The sequence below is a fragment of the Sceloporus occidentalis genome, unplaced genomic scaffold, assembly GCF_023333645.1.
Source record: "Sceloporus occidentalis isolate IW3139 unplaced genomic scaffold, rSceOcc1.0.p SCAF_4, whole genome shotgun sequence".
NCBI lineage: Eukaryota > Metazoa > Chordata > Lepidosauria > Squamata > Phrynosomatidae > Sceloporus > Sceloporus occidentalis.
The window spans coordinates 194379223-194399723 of NW_028316984.1; the positions used below are offsets into that span (position 1 = coordinate 194379223).

The window sequence follows — 20501 nt, forward strand, 5'->3', positions numbered from 1 at the left end:
GTATTTGCTGAGGTGTCATTTTGAGGATGGAGCAAGCTTGTTTTCTGCTACTCCAGAGAACAGGACCCAGAGCAGTGGATTCAGGCTACAGGAAAAGAGATTCCACCTAAACATTAGGATGAACCTCCTGATGGTACAAGCTGTTTGACAGTGGAACTCATTCCCTTGGAGTGTGATTGAGTCTCCTTCCTTGAAGGTTTTTAAACAGGGGCTGGATGGCCATCTGTCAGGGTTGCCTTGATTCTGTGTTATTGCATGGCAAGGGGTTGGACTGGATGACCCTTGGGATCTGTTCCAATTCTATGATTCTGTGACTCCTATAACATACACCAGCCAACAACCTGCTCACAGCATTCTGGACCCGCTAGAGCTTCCAAACAGTTTCCAAAGGCAGACCCATGTCTACAAGTGTGTTTCAGTAATGCAAATGAGAGGCATATGTCATAGGCATGTGTCACCAGCCAGATCTGACGTCTCAATGAACTGGTGCATAGAATCATAGAGCTGTAAGACCGCAAGGGCCATCCAGTCCAACCCCCTGCCATGCAGGAATTCTCAGTCAAAGCATCCCCGACAGATGGCCATCCAGCCTCTGCTTAAAGACTTCCAAGGAGAGAGACTCCACTACACTCCAAGGGAGTGTGTTCCACTGTTGAACAGCCCTTACTGTCAGGAAGTTCTTCCTAATGTTGAGGTGGAATCCTTTTTCCTGTAGCTTGCATCCATTGCTCTGGGTCCTAGTCTCCGGAGCAGCAGAAAACAAGTCAGCTCCCTCCTCAATATAACAGTCCCTTCAGCTGTGCAAACACTCTCCTGGTCACTGATGAAATCTGGGCATCCGCCTTGGATCTAAGTCCAGAAGCATGCCCAAGTTAAGAACCGAAGATTTCAGGGTATGCAACCCCATCCAACACAGGTTATTCCCTATTCCCTCTTCTGCCTTTTGATTGACCAGGAATTTAAATTAATCCAGTCTATTACCAACAGCAGAGATTGGTTTAGTACAGAGACACTTACAGAGAAATAAATGGAGAGATATAGTTGGGTGCATAAGTCATCCACCAAGGTGACCAAAGCTGTCTCTGTCCCATAGCCAGGTCTGAAGCCAGACTGAAATGGATCTAGATAATCAATTTCATATAGGAAACTCTGGAGCTGGAAGACCACCACATGCTCCAGAACCTTGTCCCCAAAAGGAATATTGGAGATACCACATACTCCACAAACTGAAACATATACATTAACCTGGGACCAGCAGGAACCAAGATTACATCTACTGGACCTGTATCAACTACAGCATCCAAGACAGAATGGATCTGAGCAATTTTATCTGCAAGGTGTTGTGCAAATTCTTCAAAGTGGGCTGCTGAGTGGCCTATATGATGCTCTCATGGAGCAGAATGTGAAAGGCCCTTGACCTCTTGAGACAGCGCTACTGGACAACACTGTGTAGACACAATTTTTCTCCACTTCCACCATTGATGTATAAATATAGTTGCAGCTCTATACTAACTTTTTTCTTTAAAAAAACCCCAACACTTTCAATGCAACCTGATTGTCAGGATTGTATATAGTGGAGAAGCTACCACTCATGAACCCTCTGAATAGGAGAATGGACACCCAGTTAAAACTTATTAAAATGTCCTGGATGTGAGGGTAGTTGAGGGACACTTGTAAAGCACACGGCACACTGGGAAACGTGCCACAGAAATTCTTAGCAATGAGAACCTCAACTAATGCAACTTCTTCCATCACTGTCTCTTCATGACAGGGACATGTTCTCCTCCTCTAGGAAAAGAAATACGTCTTAAAAGATGTCAGGAGACCTTAAGAGTGTGACTTATCAAGTCATCTGAAATAACATCATGTTAAAAATCCTCCTTGCTAAAATTGCATGCCAGCTGATAAGGGCCTTAATGCACCATCTCTTTGGGTTGTTCCCCATAAACACCTTGGACACAGGGCTTATTTAGCCGAGAACATGGTTAGCACCTCATAAACAGACCAGGGCATTGTATTACAAGTTAAGTAGACCACTAATATTTATGGGTATGCCTGCAGTGGTTGTAGAAACAAGATGGGCAGTGCAGACCTAAGAAATATTTTATACATATTTGACCTGCCTGAGTAGTTATAAATATCACAAGATGTACATAAAGGGTACAGACCTAAAAGCCCTGAAGTCACCAGATCAGGTCTGATCTTGGAAGCTAACCAGGATTAGGCCTGGTTAATACTTGGATGGGGAACTGCCAAGGAATACCAGGTGTTGTAGGCTATATTTCAGAAGAAGGCAATGGCAAACCACTTCTGAGTACTCCTGGCCTATGAAATTCATGGCGTCACCATAAGTCAACTGGTGGCTTAAAGAAACAGAAACACATACACACATACCTTAAAGGTAATAATCACCTACAATCAAAACACAGTTTGTGTAGTTGTGTCTCTTGTAGGCACTCCAATGATCCTCTCTCTTAACTGCTTCCAAATGACTCCAAAATTACTCAATCCCCCAACTGACTCCAAAAAATCATCTTTTGGGGAGAGCGTCTCAGCATCACTGCTACAAATCTGGAACGATATGTGGTTATAACCACACTTTTCAACCTTTCTGCTAAGTGGGAAATGGAATACAAAGGCATAAAAAGGACAGAGCAATAAGTGAACTACTCCAATTGCCGGTGCTGCTTTTTCACCACTAGACAAATGTACTGCCCTCCTTGAAGGTTTATCTGGATGACACCCCACCAGCATTGTCTCTGGCTCAACTCTATATGCAGCAAGCTCAAAAGTAGACTGTGGCTTTGCATGCGTTCTCTCTGGTCCCCTCATAGTGGTATGGAACCTTTGCTCCTAAAGATATTTGGAATGCAACTCCTATCAGCCCCTGTTATCAAAAAGATACGGTAAGAGGATGTGAGAGTTATAGCCCAAAACATACAGAGGAGAGGGACAACTGCAGAAGGTCAAGGAGCCACTTTTATGCCCTAGGATTCCATACAGTTGGAAGATACCACAAGTCCAGTCCAACCCCCTGCCATGCAGGAACTTTCAATCAAAGCATCCCTGACAGATAGATGCCCGTCCAGCATCTTTTTTAAAACCTCCAAAGAAGGACACCCCATCAGAGAAGGTTAAGAGGTGATACGATAGCCTTGTTTAAATATTTGAAGGGATGCCATATTGAGGATGGAGCAAGCTTGTTTTCTGCTGCTTCAGAAAACAGGACCCGGAACAATGGATGCAAGCTACAGGAAAAGAGATTGCACCTCAACATTAGGAGGAACTTCCTGACAGTAAGGGCTGTTCGACAGTGGAACACACTCCCTCTGAGTGTAGTGGAGTCTCCTTCCTTGGAGGTCTTTAAACAGAGGCTGGATGGTCATTTGTTGGGGATGCTTTGATTTTGATTTCCTGCATGACAGGGGGGTTGTGGTCTCTTCCAACTCTATGATTCTGTGATTCTAAGATAGGACTCACTAGAAAAGACTATAGCTTGGTAAAGTGCAGGGCATTTGGAAAAGAGGAAGACCACATTCCAGGTGGATGGACTCAATGAGAGAAACCATGGCCATGAGTCTGCAGAAGCTGAGCAGAGTGGTTGAAGGAAGGTGACTTGGAGGTCTCTCATACATAGGGTCTCCATGACTCAAAGATAGTTAACAACAACAGAGCCAGAGAGAACATACTGTAATAAAAGAACTCAGATTTCACAGGAAACTGAAATACAGGTTTCCTTCTACTTTTCTGAAAATAAATCTAAGGAATCTGAAGGAGTCAAGGGCCACAAAAACATATTTTGGGGTGAGGGGAGGGGTTATATACTTTGTCCACCCCAGTGTAGATAACTAAATGTTCCCCACTCTTGGTCTAAACCAACAGATCCCAAATATAAACCAACAGATCCTAGAAGGATCTACTCATCTGGAATGTACCTTTTCTGCACAGAGAAGATGAGAGGGACATACTGTAGGAAAAGAACTCAGATTTCGCAGAAAACTGATACACAGGTTTTCTTCTACTTTCCTAAAAATAAATCTTTCCCAATGCTATCTCTTTGTACAGTTTATCCTATGTGTGTTTCCTGAGACATACATCCCATGGTTTCAGTGGTATTTGGGACTGCAACCCTAAAGTGGCACAGTTAATCCAGGCAGAACAAAGCTGCCCTCCCATCTACTCTGCATGCACTAGGGTTCTATCTTCAGGGGCCACATAGAGACAAAAGAAAAAGGCAATTAATTTAACTGCAATCAAAAATGAATTCCAGCCACAGTATCTTTTTCCTCCCTCTGTGAAATAAAATAAATAAGCAAACCAATACTAGCTCCTGTCTCATCTGTCTGGAATGTATGCAAGATACTTTTTGCTGCTCTTGATCTGATTCAAGTACATTATTTCTGAGTCATAAACATCATTTTTTTAAACAGAAAAGAGCCAAGCATTTTAAAACTTGTATATTTCTATTGATAAATCATAGTTAAATATTATAATCACACCTAATATGATCTCAAAACCACACATCATGTCCTCATACTGGAGGGAAAAAAATAACCGTCACTGCCCTAGTACTCCAATTCCGTGCACATTTGAAGCATTGCCTTTGATTTGGCATGGGATTATGCATTTTTCATTTCTAAGCATTTCCTCTACTTTAAAAAATCCATTGCAAAGAGATAGACATGAAAGTTCTGCTCCATCATAGATTAACTTAACGAAATTTAGGGCTCTTGGGAACAAGAATCTCTTTTCAAAATGTTATTTAGGCAATTGGAAATTCTGCCCTATCAGCACTTAGTCTTTGGCTGATGTTGACAAAAGCAGGAAGGATGCTTCTTGCTTATACAGCAATTTACAAATATTTGTTATGGAAAGAACAATATTACTGGAGAAGGTAGCAGCTTTCAAGGTTAGGGCTGGTTCCAAAAAAAGACATTAAAAACTGACTGTAAATGAAGGAAATTGTCTCTCAAAAGAGCTGGCTAATTCACACAAAGCTCAATAAAGGGTTAATAATTTAACTTGAATTTTCTAAGGTGTTTTGGTTTGGCACCTCCCCCCCCCCCTTTTTTTTTTTTTTTTTTTTTTTTTGCTCCTCTCTCTCTCTCTCTCTCTCTCTCTCTCTCTCTGGTAACTATTTTTATAAGGTCTAGAATACTGTCTCTGGCCAAATGTTTTCCTTGGCAGTTGGGACCATCCGCTGCAGATGACTCCCTCATAAAGGGTTTATTATGGAGCAACAGAAAGTTTTGGCACAGCCAGATGTCCTCAGCAAATCTGGCGCATGCTATTGGAGCCATGGAGTGTGTTGATGTTCTGGCATAGGTGGCTTTGGTTCTTATTGTGTATAGGTAAAAGAGCCTGAAGAGGTTTTTAAATTATTATTAATATTAATATTTTTAAATTTTACAATACAAATTATTACGCTTTCTTCTGCCTACAGAGTTTTCTGTATGGCTTAGATCTGTAGCTACAGCATAAGGCTATCCAAGCATGTCCAGATGCCAGTCATGGCTGGGACAGGATGGAAGAGAGACAGAGAATAACAAAACAGTGAACAATCCAAGTAGTGCATGCCAGGGCACCATGATGAGTAGAACTGCATCTCCCAAAGTGTGTGCTGTGGGAAATAAAATTAACTTGATAATTAAATTTTCTGAGCTCAAAGTGCCCCCTACAAAGGAAACTGAATGCGATTTTTCTGTGTGATTCAGTGATCTGGTCACACAGAGCATTTTGGTACAACTGCCAAGGAGGGAAAAGGCAATTCTGCACCATCTCTGGATTGCATAGATCCTCTCACTTCTAATATAATGTAGGTGCAACAGAATTCCCTGTTACTCAAGAGGAAGCATACCCAGACCTATGTGCCTGCATAATATAAAGGGCTCCTGTGAAGGTAAGTAGTTCTCTCTCTTGCAAACCCAAACCACATAGCTTTCTGGATATCAGAGTAAAATTTTAGTTGGAAAAAGCTATCCATTTGGTTGGTTAGAGCATTTTTTTCCCTCCCGCTTCTTCACACATATGTGCTTATGAAGACTTGCTAACAACAACAAAATGCTACTTGAAAAATAAAAAACCATTAATGATGTCAGCGAAACACAACAAGCAGAATCAGCAGCTACATTGAATGAAGAGTTACAACACTACTGACCAGAAGCACAAACAAACAATTTTTCCTATGATGTTATTTAAAAAAACAAACAAACAACACAAATCACACAGTGTAATAACACTAGGCAAATAGCTGAGAAAAAGGCTGGCTACTTGTGACTGCCCAATTAGGCTCTGAAGCTATAGGCACTCTTGAATAGGGCTTTACAGGATGGTCTTAATAAATAGGCACGGATGTACAGCAGATAAGTCTTTTGGATACATTGTTCCAAGACCACTGAGAGCTTAGACAAGTCTGGGAAAACAATTACAGTAGAGTCTCGATTATCCGACACAAACGGGTGGGCTGATATTTGAATAGGCAAAAATGTTGGATAATCCGGAGGGTCCAAGAAAAGCCTTGAAATCACTATGAACTGCAAACGTATTGAAGTTTTATTGCAGTAACAGTAAAAGTAACGTTGCAGTAACATTATAGGAATAACATTGTAATGTATAAACAGTCCTTTAAAAATGTAAAGAAATCACTGATCAACATTGTGATGTACAATATGTACTGTATAAACAGTTCAGTCCTCTGAAAATGTAAAGAAATCACTGAGCAGCGACGTTGGATAATCCGGAATGTTGGATAATCGAAGGCTGGATAATAGAGACTCTACTGTATGTAGAGGCCACTGAGCTATACCACTCAGATAGCACAGTGCAACAGTTTGGAGAAATCAGCATGCCTTTAGACATAACGGCATTTAAGAGTTTGGAAAGGTGTCCTTTTTGAGACACAACCCTGAGATTTGGGTACGTCTAAAAAATAATTTTTCCAAGCTCTCGGAATGGTATCCATGGGAGCCCTGACCAACTAGATGAAGGCGAAACATTCTGGTCATTCCAGAAATTAAGCTCTGAGCATGACTTGATCATCTTGGATACAGTTGATCCTCTGTATCCACTGAGTCTTTATCCATGGATTCAACCATCCACAGCTCAAAAATATTTTAAAAATATAAATCCCAAAAGCAAACCTTGATTTTGCCATTTCATATAAGGGACACCCTTTTACTACACCATTGTCTTTAATGGGAGCATCCACAGATTTTGATATTTGCAGGAGGTCCTGGAATCAAACCCCAGTGGATACCAAGAGCCCACTATAATTAGCTGCAAGATAACAGACAAAAGAAATGACATCTTGATTATTATTTTTACAGCACTTATCAAGCAGGGCTGGTGGACTGTGTCCAACCTCACAACTTTCAGCCTAAACTGGCTTAGGGTTGCCAGTGTCCCTTATTATTTGAGGGCTAGAAAGCGTGTCCCTTATAGGAAGGTGTCCCTTATTAGACTGGATGTGTCCTATTTGAGGGTTGTGAAGTTTTTCCTATTATATGGATTGAACAAGATGCCAAAAAATACTGTATTTTCCAATATGTCTCTGTATTTTCCAGTGTCGAACCTTCGTGAAAAAGAAAGAAATGTGTGCATCATGTAATTTATCAATATGGACAGTATGTTAATTTTACAGAGAAATACACAGCTACATTAAGTGGAATCAATACTTTCATTTGGTACTTAGGTAACATACAAGCTTGTTAATATCTCCTTTCTCATTGTCAAGCCTGCTTGTTGTGAATTTTGACTGTCCCTTATTGCTGTTTTGAAAACCTTGCAACACTAGGTTGACTAACGTTTTTATAACAAGGGAACAACTGAAGAAGCCCCATTTTAAATAGAGCTATGTCTTAAAATCTTAAGAGTTCAGTCCACCATGACCCCCGCACCATCACTACCAAAACCCATAATCAAAAACACTTTGTTATTTGACTTTCTGAAAGCCTACTAAAAATGTTGTGCATTAACCTATGGTTCACAGAGTATGTTTTATGGTAAGAGTTCAAATTTGCTGAAACCTGGAGACGAGAAAGACAACTAAAAGATACCCTGGAGCTATTTAATTGTAGGAGTAGAGCACAACTACAATCTATTCAAAACAAGAACAAGCTATTCCAAGGTTGGAACATTTTTCTCAGCAAACTTAGCCACTTTTTTTCCCCCTCCCCAAGTCAGTTCTAAATGCAAAGTGAACGCAGCTGCACAGCCAAACTGGAGGAATTATAAAACAAATATGAAAACTGGCACACTTCCCAAAGCCTAGTCTAATAACTACTCAGCGAAAACAAAAATATTTAAAATTTCAGTAACTGCCAAATTTTGCTTTGTGGTTTTAAAAAATATGTTAACATGGTAACATGACAGCAGCAGTTTAAATGATTCCATGTTTCACATTTGGTGCGGGGTTCCTCTGACACAAGGTGACTTTTACAAGCAATGGAATCCACTGGGAATGAAAGTACATCTTGATGGGACAAAGCTGGACCCTGCTGCATAAAAATGAAGATGACAAATAGTCTCTGTGCAAAATTAGGCAGAAAAAGTCACCTTGTGAAGAAAGCAGACTAGTGGTTTTTAAAAAAATAAATAAATTCAGAAACCAATAATGTGAGACTTGGGGCTGACTCTGCAAGACCAAAGAATCTACCTTGTTGTTTTAAATAGTCTCCCAAAATTGAACTAAAGGACAACTGATTAAAGGTGGGATGTGTCAAACCTCAAAGTTAAAAAATACAATTATCTGGGGTGTGAGGGGGTGGAAATCAATGGAGTTCTGTCAAATCTAGTAGTATGAGGAAAGTTGTGGAAAAAGAACTGGATGGTCTCAGGGGAAATTGGTGCTCAAATCTAGTTCAACACCAACTACTTGCTGTATCTCAGCAGAGAAAACATGCATAGTTGAATGTTCCCCTATACAGGTATACCTCAGGAAATGAAATAAATGCATTCCTGGGCATTACTTCTTTAACAAAAACTTTGGGACCAGAGGAAAAAATAAATGGAAAGAATAGGGATAGGTTCCTACAAGAGAAAAAAGAAGAACTGTTCAATAAATTTCAGGAAACATTTTATCCAAAACTGACAATATGCACATGTGAAAGGAAAACAACCAGGTTAAATAAGCCTTGCATTAGTAAACAAAAACATTTTTAGCCTTCTAGAGGCAACACGATAGCTTCTTCCAAAATGCATGCAAGGACAATTTTTCCCTTCACCACTCTCCATCTTTTTTTTTTAATTTCTCTTTAGGTAGCCACATTTATGAAATCTATGCTCACTCTCTCTCTCTTTTAGACATACTGGGAGGAAGTGTTAAGGTAGGCTTCTCTGTTTTCCCCCTTCTGCAACTCATGCATGCTCAGTAAAGGATTCTGGAGGGAGCCACTGTTTATCTTCCCTGTTGTAGGCAGGCACACACTGATTCAGAAAGGTTGGCAAGAGTAAAATCCCACTTTTTCCCACTTTAAGCATCATTGCATTGTTTACTGTAGGAACATTGTTGCAGCCTGACAGTGAAAAACTGTGTTTCTCCAGCCCACATTCATCAGCTTCCTAATGTTGATACAAGTAAAAGACTTTCAGCTAGACAGAGGATGAGGAAAAGGGGGGGACTGGGAGGCATAAGAAGACTTTTAAAAGAAGGTTCTTTGTGAGGGGCTTCACTAACTGAGGTATGCCAGCATTACGAAATGTGCAGAGAAAGTCAACACACCAGCCCAACCTTCCTCTTGATATATACAGTCAGCCCTTCTTATACACGGATTTTTTATACACGGATTCGAGCATATACGGTTTGAAAATGTTCAAAAAAAAGTATAAATTTCAAATATCAAACCTTGACTTTCCATTTTTTATAGGGGACACCATTTTGCTATGTCATTATACTTAATAGGACATGAGCATACACAGATTTTGTTATACACGGGGGATCTTGGAACCAAACCCCAGCAAATAACAAGGGTCCACTGTATTTTCAATTCACAGGAATGCCCTCACCCCTGACATTTGGAGCGGGAATTATGCATGAAGCCAGAGTTTGAAAGTTATTTACTTGATACCAACTCCTGCAGCCCCACTGCCACTATGTCCATTGCCCTTGCTGGCTGGGAAGACATGGGAAGTTGTATTCCAAAGTAGTAATTTTTCCAAGTCCTGTACGAAACCTCTTTCCATTTGCAACTTGAAACAGTTCAGTCCAAGAACAGCACTGGTTCTGCTAACTGTAGCATCTGGCCTGAAGAATCCCTCATTTGCACAAATATGAAATTACTAATTTGTTGAGGACAACAGCTATAACTTCTCTTGACTGTAAGCTAGGACTTACAGGTTCTTACTAATTACTGTGGGCTCAGTCTACAAGGAATTACACTTACGTAGAAATGCTCACACTTGGACTGTGAAGAAGATATGCAAACAGGTATCTTGCAGGCATCTGCAAGATCCCATCCTTCTGGAGAACAAGGAGTGCATGATGCAAAGCAAATTCCTACATTTGTGGGATAATTTAATTCTCTCCTTACCCACTGTGGTCTCCACTCAGAAATCCTGCAATGGCACTAGGAAGTTCAGACTTGATAATGAAAAGATAAGATGACATAGCTGGAAAATACAAAAACAAGCATTATAATTAAGTAAAATGTTACAAATTATAAGTTATAATGACTACTTTAGGCATTTGATAATGGCGCTGCTGTTTCAGAGCAGCTAAAAAGGGGGGGGGGAACCATTCCTTCTTGAAGCGTGGAGCACATCATACAAATCCTTTTGCCCCGTTATTATATTTCAGAGGGGAAAAATATAAAACTATCACCTATATACAGACAGATAAAACAGTGATAGGCATCTGTAGCCATCCAGATGTTACTGAGACCACTATGACTCCCATAATTCCTCAGTCTGGATTATATTACCCATCTCTTATATATAAATAGGTATAGATATAAATAGAGTATAAACAGAGTGTACAAACATATTTATTAACCAGGGTTAAGGATCCATGATCACTGGAGGGCTTTGAAACAACAAAAAGATGTAGAGTGGATCAAGCAGAAAGAAATTAAAATGTAATTACATGTCACATTTTTGGTGACAGTCCATATAGTCCATTACCAACATACCATTACCATTACCAACCAACATTTCACATATGAAAACCAGGACAGATGAAAACCATGGCCAAGGCACACTAGAGTGTAGTGAAGATGGTAAAAGTTACTAATAAGGAAGCACAGACTCTGACTCTTGCAATGACTAAGGATCGCATCTCTCCTCTGGATGCTTGCCTTGGGTCGGTAATGGACTGGATGAGGGGAAACAAACTCAAGCTGAATCCAGAGAAAATGGAGGTACTCGTGATAGGTACCTTAAGTCCAGGGATGGAGATTTGTCAACCAGTCTTGGCCGGGGTCACATTTCCCCTAAAGGATGAAGTTCACAGTTTGGGAGTACTGGATCCGTCTCTGCAATTGTCATCTCAAATAGATGCGACAGCCAAGAGTGCTTGGTATCAGCTTCAGTTGATCCACCAACTGCATCCCTACCTGGACCGAAAGGACCTTGAAGCAGTGGTACTTGCACTGGTAATCTCTCGTTTAGATTTATGTAATGTGCTCTACTTGGGGCTACCCTTATACCAAGTTTGGAAGCTCCAACTGGTTCAAAATGCGGCAGCCAGATTGGTCACCGGTACGTCTAGGTTTGAACATATAATACCAGTGTTAAAATCTCTTCACTGGCTGCCAATTAGCTTCCGGGCGCAATACAAGGTGTTGGTTATTACCTGTAAAGCCCTCCATGGCTCGGGCCTGAGTTACTTGCGGAAACGCCTCTCCCTACACAATCTGCCCCGCACACTCAGAACATCAGGGAAATACTTATTGGAACTTCATAATACTAGGTTAACGTCAACTTCCCATAGGACGTTTACAGCTGCGGTTCCAAAATTATGGAATAGCCAACCGGAAGAGAGCCGTCTCATCAATACCTTAGAGGCCTTTAAGAAGGCACTCAAAACGGATCTCTTCCGGTGGGCTTATCCATCGGACTCCATATAAAAGCTTATGATGATGTTCCACTTTCGACTATGATTATTGGCTACTGATGAACTGTTTTTTTAGAGAACTGATAGGAATGTGGTAAATTCAGTATTAGTGTTTTATCAACTGTATTTGTATTATTTTATTGATGTAATCCTGCCTCGATCCTTGGGGGGGGGGGTCGGGAAATGTAAATAAACTATTATTATTATTATTATTATTATTATTAAGGTAATTTTATACAATATTTTTAATAATTTTGTGCATGAAATGAAGTTTGTGTATTTTGAATTATCAGAAAGCAAAGGTGTCACTATCTTAGCCACGTATGAAAAGTTTCAGAATTCCAGATAAGGGAGGCTCAACCTGTATAGGTGGCAGCACAACACAGGTAGGCCAGTCTAGTTTCTCTTGAAAGGGAGAGCCACAACTTAGGAACAGCCAGTGAAAACTATGGACTTATTCACAGGAAAATAATTCAAGTTGAATACAGGTTGAATCCTTGTTGTTCACACAAACCCAGAATGCACCTGAATCAGTTTTTTGGGGGCCTACCAAAAAGCCCACTTAACCTGGGACAAATGAACTTGGGAATTTTTCCAAGTCTTTTGAAAAAGATTCACATCATTGGCAGTGTGAATAACAATGCAAACAGATCCAGGTTAGAGTCAGCATACCTTGAAGGGGTTCTGAATACATTTGCCTTGTCAATTCGTTGGCGGGGTGAGGCTCCACCCAGCCAACTTTACGAGGAAATAGTTCTCTTCTTTTTTCCCTTCACAACCAATTCCAATGGGTGGCTTCCTGGGGCTCCCCAGGAGGGAAGCTGCATGTTCCCCCCTCAGATCATGAAAGATAAGTCCAGGACTAGCAATGGGGGATCCCCCACTTCCTCAGCTACTGTCTCCTGCTAAAATCCCAAAGAGATGCAGATCAATGCCATTTCAGAGTGCGAACAACAAAACCAGAATACGTGAGTGAAGATATTTGCATTGCTCCGTTAAAATAAAAACAACATGTGAATGACATGTGAATCTGCCTAATAAACCAGATTTGTGTAGTGGTATGAGTGTTGAAGTAAGACTCTGGAAACCAGGATTTGAATCCTGGCCTGGCCATGGAAACCCACTGGGTGACACTGGGTAAACCACTCTCTCAGCCTCAGAATACGATAATAGCAAACCCCCTCTGAAGAAACTTGTCAAGAAGACCAAATTGTAAGTTTGCCTTAGTGTTGCCTTAAGTTGGAAACGATCTGAAGGGACACAACAACAATCACTGCTTTCTCTCATTTCCTGGGGGGAGAGGAAGGAATTATGTTGTAGGATATAGGCAAAAACTGTCCTGCAAATTGAGTGAACAAATCTCTCTCCAAGAGAGTAGATGGACTGCTACATGAGAGAACCTCTCTATACATTACCAATTAAAATGATGGGCATTTGCTACTATATTAAATAGTATATCATTTGTGATTCATCACTCATGAGAAAACATTGCTTTCATTTGAGTTGTATGCTAACTCATTTGGAATTGAATTCTATTCAAATTATGCTCCAAAAACCTATATTTTAAATAACTGGAAAAAATATTCATTTGGAGTGACTGGCTCATTCACCAAAATGCACGGTGCAAACAGAGCCAAACTCCACTTCTCCTGCCTTGTTAAAATCAATGAGAATAAAAAGTATAGATGCTGCAAAATGCTACAAAACGCTGCCGCCCTGAAAGAGTTAAAGATTACAAATTTTGAAGTGAAGGAATGTGGCCTCTATAAAGAAAAGTGAATTGCATTAATCCAGAGTGGCATGTACCTACAGCAAGGTTAAATTAAAAACAGTTGTGAGGTCACTAAATAAGGAAACATTCACTTCTTTGTATTGAGACACTCAGGTTTTTCCAATTGGAGTTGGCCTTCCTGGTTGACTAAGGCTTGGGGAGACATTTTATTTGGTGTCTCCAATTTTATTCCTTTTTAAAAAGAAAATTTGATGGAGTGTTATAAGGGTATGTAATGTGAAAACCACCAGTATGACTGTATGACACTAATAAAGATACTACCCTTTTCTGATGGTGACCTGTAGGTCCCAATGAATATAAAGAGGCATTAAAGGGGGGGGGGGACTACAAAGAAACTGAAACTTCTCCTGTATCACAACTGAATATTTCTTTCTCATTTTCACTAAGTAGCTACATTTTGTACATCTGGAATTGAGAGATCAGAGATTTATCTCCTTCACTTCTTTTTTTTAAAAAGAAGTCACATCAGTTGAGACAAGGAGGAAAAAAACAATGTAAAAAACCTTGGACTAATTTCCAGATCAGATTTCCTGCAAATATACAATCTGTCACTCTTTCCCGTGCATTTATTTCAGCCTCTGGCTAACCATTTGATCATTTCCATCCTTTGTTGTATGATTGACTCTTTTGTTTCCTAAATGGCAGAGCTACTCCTTTGAAAAGCAACCTCCTGTTCAAAACAGGGTCCAATCCTTTTCGTCAGACTCCGGTATAAACTAAAAAGAAAGGAGGTTCCTCCCTCTCCCTCTCTCCCTCTCTTGTGTATACTGTTCTTTTTCTTTCTCTAGGCAATAAGGAAAATGGATGCCAAGTTCAATGAATATATTTATACCCTGAGGCTTCCATAAGATAGGGATCTCTCTTTTGGCAGCTCATGAGAAAACAGCACTATTTGGATGAGAGTGCTTTCTCCAGGAGAGTGCTTTATCCACAGTTTAAAAGGTTAAGTTACCCGGTTGGGTGCCCCATGTTTTGAACTGAAGGGAGACGTCCACATTAAAATTCACCACCAAATAATAGTAATACACTCTTTAGTAAAGAAGAAGAGATGAGCCATTGGTTGTCTGTTTGAAACAACATCCGAGGAGAGGGTTTACAAAGACTGCACATTCAAAGATGTTTACTAATATTAATTATAAGGCGACACAGTGCCAATGCTAGCAACAAGTGTAGAGCTTGGGAAATGGTACACCAAACCTACTGTATTTCTAGATGCCAGCTGAATTGCGGTGGCTACCTTGTGTCCCTAGGCTGAAATGTCAATTCTGCCTGCATTTCTCCAGCCACGTAATGTAATTAGCAATGACAGAATACTACCAATACAAATTACTTCCTGCTTATAGATGCTTCAAATGATTTACAGCCCTTGGCTTCTGTGTGGTGTAACATAAGGAGGTTTTATAAGAGAGGTGCCAGACATTTGACTGGTTATGTTGGAGACAGAATACTGGGCCAAACAGACCCTTGGTCTGATCCTCCTGACCACTTTTTGACACACCTGTCTTTTGAGCATCCCAGTAAGATCATTTGACTTACTCCCTGATGATTCATGGCATCTCCTGATGGATTTGCAAATATGAGGGGTATCCAGTGATTCTTTCTTATAACTTCACTTCACCCCAGATGTTCTTCTACCCCCAAGGCATGTAGGTCTGGATTATTTGAGGAAAGGTTTCCTGCACATGACCAGAAAGGCACTTGCACTACTGCTTCCCAAGCTCCAGAGCTGCTACTGAAACCAGGTTCTAGTCTACATCCTTGTGGTGCAAGCTTAAAGCTTTAAAAGTGACTTAAAGTTTAGAAGAGAGACTTGGAAGTTGTCGACAGTCTTCTTAATCAATCCATTTACTGAATTTAGCACAGATTGCACAGAGATACAAGCATAAGCCCCTGGTCCTTTTCTCATCCCTAGCTTCTGCAGTTGGCCGACTGAAATTGGTTGGCTATTTCACTTCACTCCTGCCAACTTTGAATAAACTCACCTTCACTCCAGTGGATGGGAACCAACCAATCTCTGTGTCCAATGTGGTATCAATTAGACTTGTCAATCAGACTTGTCAATCTTTTTCTTTCTCAATTGGCTTAAAGCCAGAATGTCTGCCTTCTCATTTACTATTTAGAATACTAAAATGTTTTTGTGTAGATGTACAGTTCCCATCATGTAGCCTGAAACTTCACAAAACCACAGATACCCAACAATATATCTCTACTGAGATTTAGACAGCCTTCCAGCAACTTGCTCACTTATTTAATGCATTAATGAAATCATGCAGTCAGACCTGAACAAGAACCAGATGTTTTAGACTTCAACTCCCATAATTCCTGAATATTGACCAAGATGACTGGGGCTACTGGGAGTTAAAGTTCTAAACTCCTGGAAGACCAAGTTTGGGAACCACTGCTCTAGAGATTCAGTATCTTCAAATGACACCAGCAGACAAGACAAATCACACAGGCTAGGAACCCATTCTCTTAAGAACATAAAAAGAGCCATACTGGATTAAAGAAAAGGTCTACCCAGTCCAACTTTCTGCAGAACCAGTTGCTTATGGGAAACCTCCCATAAGATATGAATGAGCAGCACCTCCATTTCCCAGCTACTGATATACAGAGGCTTACATAGATGATACACAGAGGCTTACTATTTTGGATACTGCAGGCAATACATAGCCATCCTAACTAGCACCCTCTGATGATCCTAATGGCAAGAAGAGGAAAATAAATCAAGGTCAATTGTTAACAAAACTCTTCCTGTACAAGGTGCTTGAGCAAATGTTTGCTAATCAAGTCCAACTCCCATGGACTAAATGATTTTCCAGATTACCATATATAATTGACTATAAATTGACCTCATGTATAAGTCGAGGGTAAAATTTAGGGGCCTGTGACAAAAGATCTATAAGATGAAGCAAAGTAAAAATGATGCCAAAGAACTTAACAAAATTCCAGCAGACATAACTGTTTATACTCCCACTAAAGGCTGGATGAGAGAGCAAAGGGGGGGGGGGGGGTAGGAGGGCAGTGCTCTCAGGACAGATTACATTTTTGTCTTTCACCAAGGGATGGCTCCCTTTTTATAAGAGTTTAAAGTACAGTACTTAGACTGACTTGCAGATAAGTCAACTCAGTTTTTTGGGGTCAATTTTTTGATTAAAATTTCTAGACTTATAACTGAATATATACAGTAATTTCAATCTGATTTCAGGCCTAGATTTTGTAACATAAACTGCCTTGGTTGACCTGTGGAATAATGTATGCTGGGAAAGAGTCAGAGGAAGTTCCCACTCATTTTGCAGACAAAGAAGTATAAGGTTCAAGGATCTCTGTCATGCCAGTTGGAAGATTCTGGCAGTTCTAGTTCCCCAAAGTACATTTTCCAAGCTATAAGTCCTGAGGACATGCACCTGAAGAAGCTATTCACTCCTAGCAGAGAAAGAAAGTAGTCAACATGTATTTTAGTAGTACTAGAAGATACATCCCTTGACAGGCTGTTACACCAGTGCTAACACACAAGGTGGGTTTTGTTTATAGAGGTTCATGATCACTCACCCTTGGCTCCAACTTTTCCCAACCACTCGGTCCACAGACAAGCCATCCATGCCAAAACCAGTTTGGTGACAAAAGGAGAATGTGTATTCATGAGCTCAGGGAGTTGTCAGAGTTCATGGGTTTGCTGAAGGGTTGGCAGGACACCCTTAAAAACATCCGGTGGTTGGAAAGAATGAACCTCATTCCCTCTGGCTAGTTGTTCTTAGCCAACCAGTTCAGTTCATGACACTGTTATTAAGAAGGACATGCATCTTTGCAGGGCTTTATGGAGCAAGCCAAACACAGCACTTTACAAAGGTTTATTTGGGCTAAGGATGAGAAAGAGGTTTTTAAAATCTATTGTTCCTACTAATTATCATTTATACAGTGTGAATTTTACATGACGTTTGTAATTTACAAAGTAATTTGCTTTCCCTGTGGCCATCCGCATAACAACTATATGAAGTAAATCAATCCTACTCTTACTGTTGCATCCCTCCAAGTGAGTACCCAGCTTGTTAGGGGCAATTAGCCTACAGTTGTAGACTGCCTAGTGCGGTATGAAGCAGTATATAAACGAAGCTGCTACTGCTATTGATTTAGCAATAGAGAAGCATGAAGATCAGGCATATGGGCTTTTCCTGACTCACAGATCACACAGAGGATAGATTCTGCTCTAAGCTTCCATAAGAGAGGACCCAAGCAACTGCTTCAGTCATCAGATGCTGATAGGCAGCAGAGGCGGTTCATTCCAGACATTCCTTCTGAGCTCCCTCACCATTATTCCTTCTGGGAAGACAGAGTTGCCTATGTCACATAGCCTGTCTTGCACACCCCAAACTAATTTGCTGCTCACTGGTGTACAGGAAGACCCTGCCTGACGAGAACTCTTAAAGTCAAATTCAACTGGCAATCCAATTCACTGAGGGATGCCATCTTGACTTTCCTCTCCAGCAAAAAAATGCCTTGGTACACTTGGAGAACTATCCAGAAACTACTGCATTGGCTCTTGGATAAGTACTTCAGCCTACTGGAACAATTACGGGAAACCTCTTTCAGCTCATGGAACAACTTCAATTTCAGCACAGTTGAAGTCATTTCTGGCTTATCGCAACCCTATGGTAACCCAATCACAGGGTGTTCTTGGCAAGTTTCTTCAGAGCGGGTTTGACATCAGGGCAAATGGATGTCCTAGCGGCAAAGGAGGATAAGGCACCACAAAATGTCAGGCATTCACGAAAAAATGTCAGACATGATCAAATAAAAGCTTTTAAAACACTTAATATAAATGTAAATTCATGCTTGTTAGTCTTGCCCAAATAGAATTCCCAAATTTTGGAATTCCTCCTGGACAGAAGGTTGAAAAGTAGGGCATGTCCTGGAAAAGGAAGATGCCTGGTCACTCTGTTTTGCTATTGCCATCCTCTGACACTGAGAGAGTATGGCTTGCCCATGGTTACTCAGTGAGTTTTCATGGCCAAACAGAGATTCAAACCCTGCTCTCCAGAGTCATAGTCCAAAGCTCAAACCATTATACCATGCTGGGTGTGGGAAGGTATAAAATCTGGGAATCTACCTAACACTGGTGTCATGGGGCAGGAGGAGGGGCTGCCTGGAAAATCCCAGAAGGCCAGGTTCCTCAACCCAGTTGTAGAGAACCTGTTCCTCCCTTCTGGGAGGAAAGGCCTCTAGAGCACCTGTTCTGGCATGGTTTGTAGTTCCCAGTCTCTCCAAAATTTGGTTCAATACTGAATACTGACAAATGAAACTGTTATAAGATAAGCTTTATTGGTGGTATATGATGCAACAGATGTTGTTGACCCCTACCCCTACCCCTACAATATATGTTAGAAATTGTATTAACCAGTAGTTGAAATTTGCTCACAATTCCCTAGAGCAGGATGGGCAACTTGTGGCCTTGTAGACCTTGGCTTCATCTGCCCTGCAGAAATAATGCAGTTTGACACCACTTTAGTTGCCATGGCTCAATGCTATGGAATTCTGTGATTTGTACTATCGTGAGATATTTAGCTTTCTCTATCAGAGTGCTCTGGTGCCACAACGAATGACAAATCCCAGGATTCTATATGATGGAGCCATGGCAGTTAAAGCAGTGTCAAACTGCATTATTTCTGCAGTGCAGAATCAGCCCTTGCTGGAACTCAAGTCCTTGATGCTAGAAAGACAGGTTGCTTACTTGTAACTGTAGTTCTTTGAGTGGTCATCTGCGAATCCACACAAATGGGTTATTCTGCATCTGCACAGCATTTCCAGATCCTACTGGAATCGCTAGGGAAGACTTTTTGGTGGTAGCTCCGCCCACCCTCTATATAGGCAGGAGGTCTTCCCGCCCTTTCTCAGTTCCAAAAATGATCCGCCGTAAGAGCAGACAAGGAAGAGAGAAGGACACAAGAGAGGGGAGGATGGTCGGGATTTGTGTGGATTTGCAGACGACCATTCAAAGAACTACAGTTACAGGTAAGCAACCTGTCCTTCTTCTTCGTGGTCTCTGTGAAGCACACAAATGGGTTAGACTGACAAGCTTCTCCCATTGTGGAGGAGGGAGTGTCCTGGCAATAAACAACAATTAAACCAGAAACAGTGTGAGTGTTGTGATTTGACAAATGCCAACTAACCTTAGTGAAGTCCAGAGCTCTATAGGCAGGAGGTCTTCCCACCCTTCCTCAGTTCCTTTTGTCCGCTGCATGAGCAGCTTAGGAGCCTCGCTCACAAATCGCTCCTTCCTTAGCTTTCACTTTCTTTTACTGCGTTGCTGACTTTGCTTGTCTCTGACTACTCTTGGACTGTGATTTGGACTTGTTTTGGACTCTGATTAACAGTAACAACTTGGACTTCTGACAATTCTTTTGTCCTCTGGCCCTTTTTCAGCCATGTCCGCGCACTCTTTTAAAAAGTGCATCGAATGTGGGACAAACATCCCGGCTCAAGACAGACACTCCTTGTGCCTCCTCTGCCTCGGAGAAGGTCACGTCCCTGCCTCCTGTCCTCACTGCATGGCCTTCACCCCTCAGGCCAGGAAGAACAGAGAGATGCGGCTCAGGTCCATGCTCTATACACAAATCCTGAAGCCCCTTTCCACCTCTAGAGCCTCTGCCAAGACTTCAGCCGCTAAGG

At 41.1% G+C, this 20501-nt stretch overlaps 1 protein-coding gene across 5 annotated transcripts in view; it reads right to left on the minus strand.

The window, feature by feature from the left end:
* The window catches only part of SLC38A6 (solute carrier family 38 member 6), a 78490-nt gene that overhangs the window by 31385 nt on the left and 26604 nt on the right, over positions 1–20501 (minus strand). For 4 of the 5 annotated variants that reach the window (XM_089522762.1, XM_089522761.1, XM_089522764.1 and 1 more), the window contains exon 6: positions 10527–10605. The exons of the other annotated variant lie outside the window; for it this stretch is intronic. In XM_089522762.1, coding sequence (XP_089378888.1) covers positions 10527–10605 — 79 coding nt within the window. The remainder of the gene's footprint in view (positions 1–10526; positions 10606–20501) is intronic. 5 annotated transcript variants of the gene reach the window in all.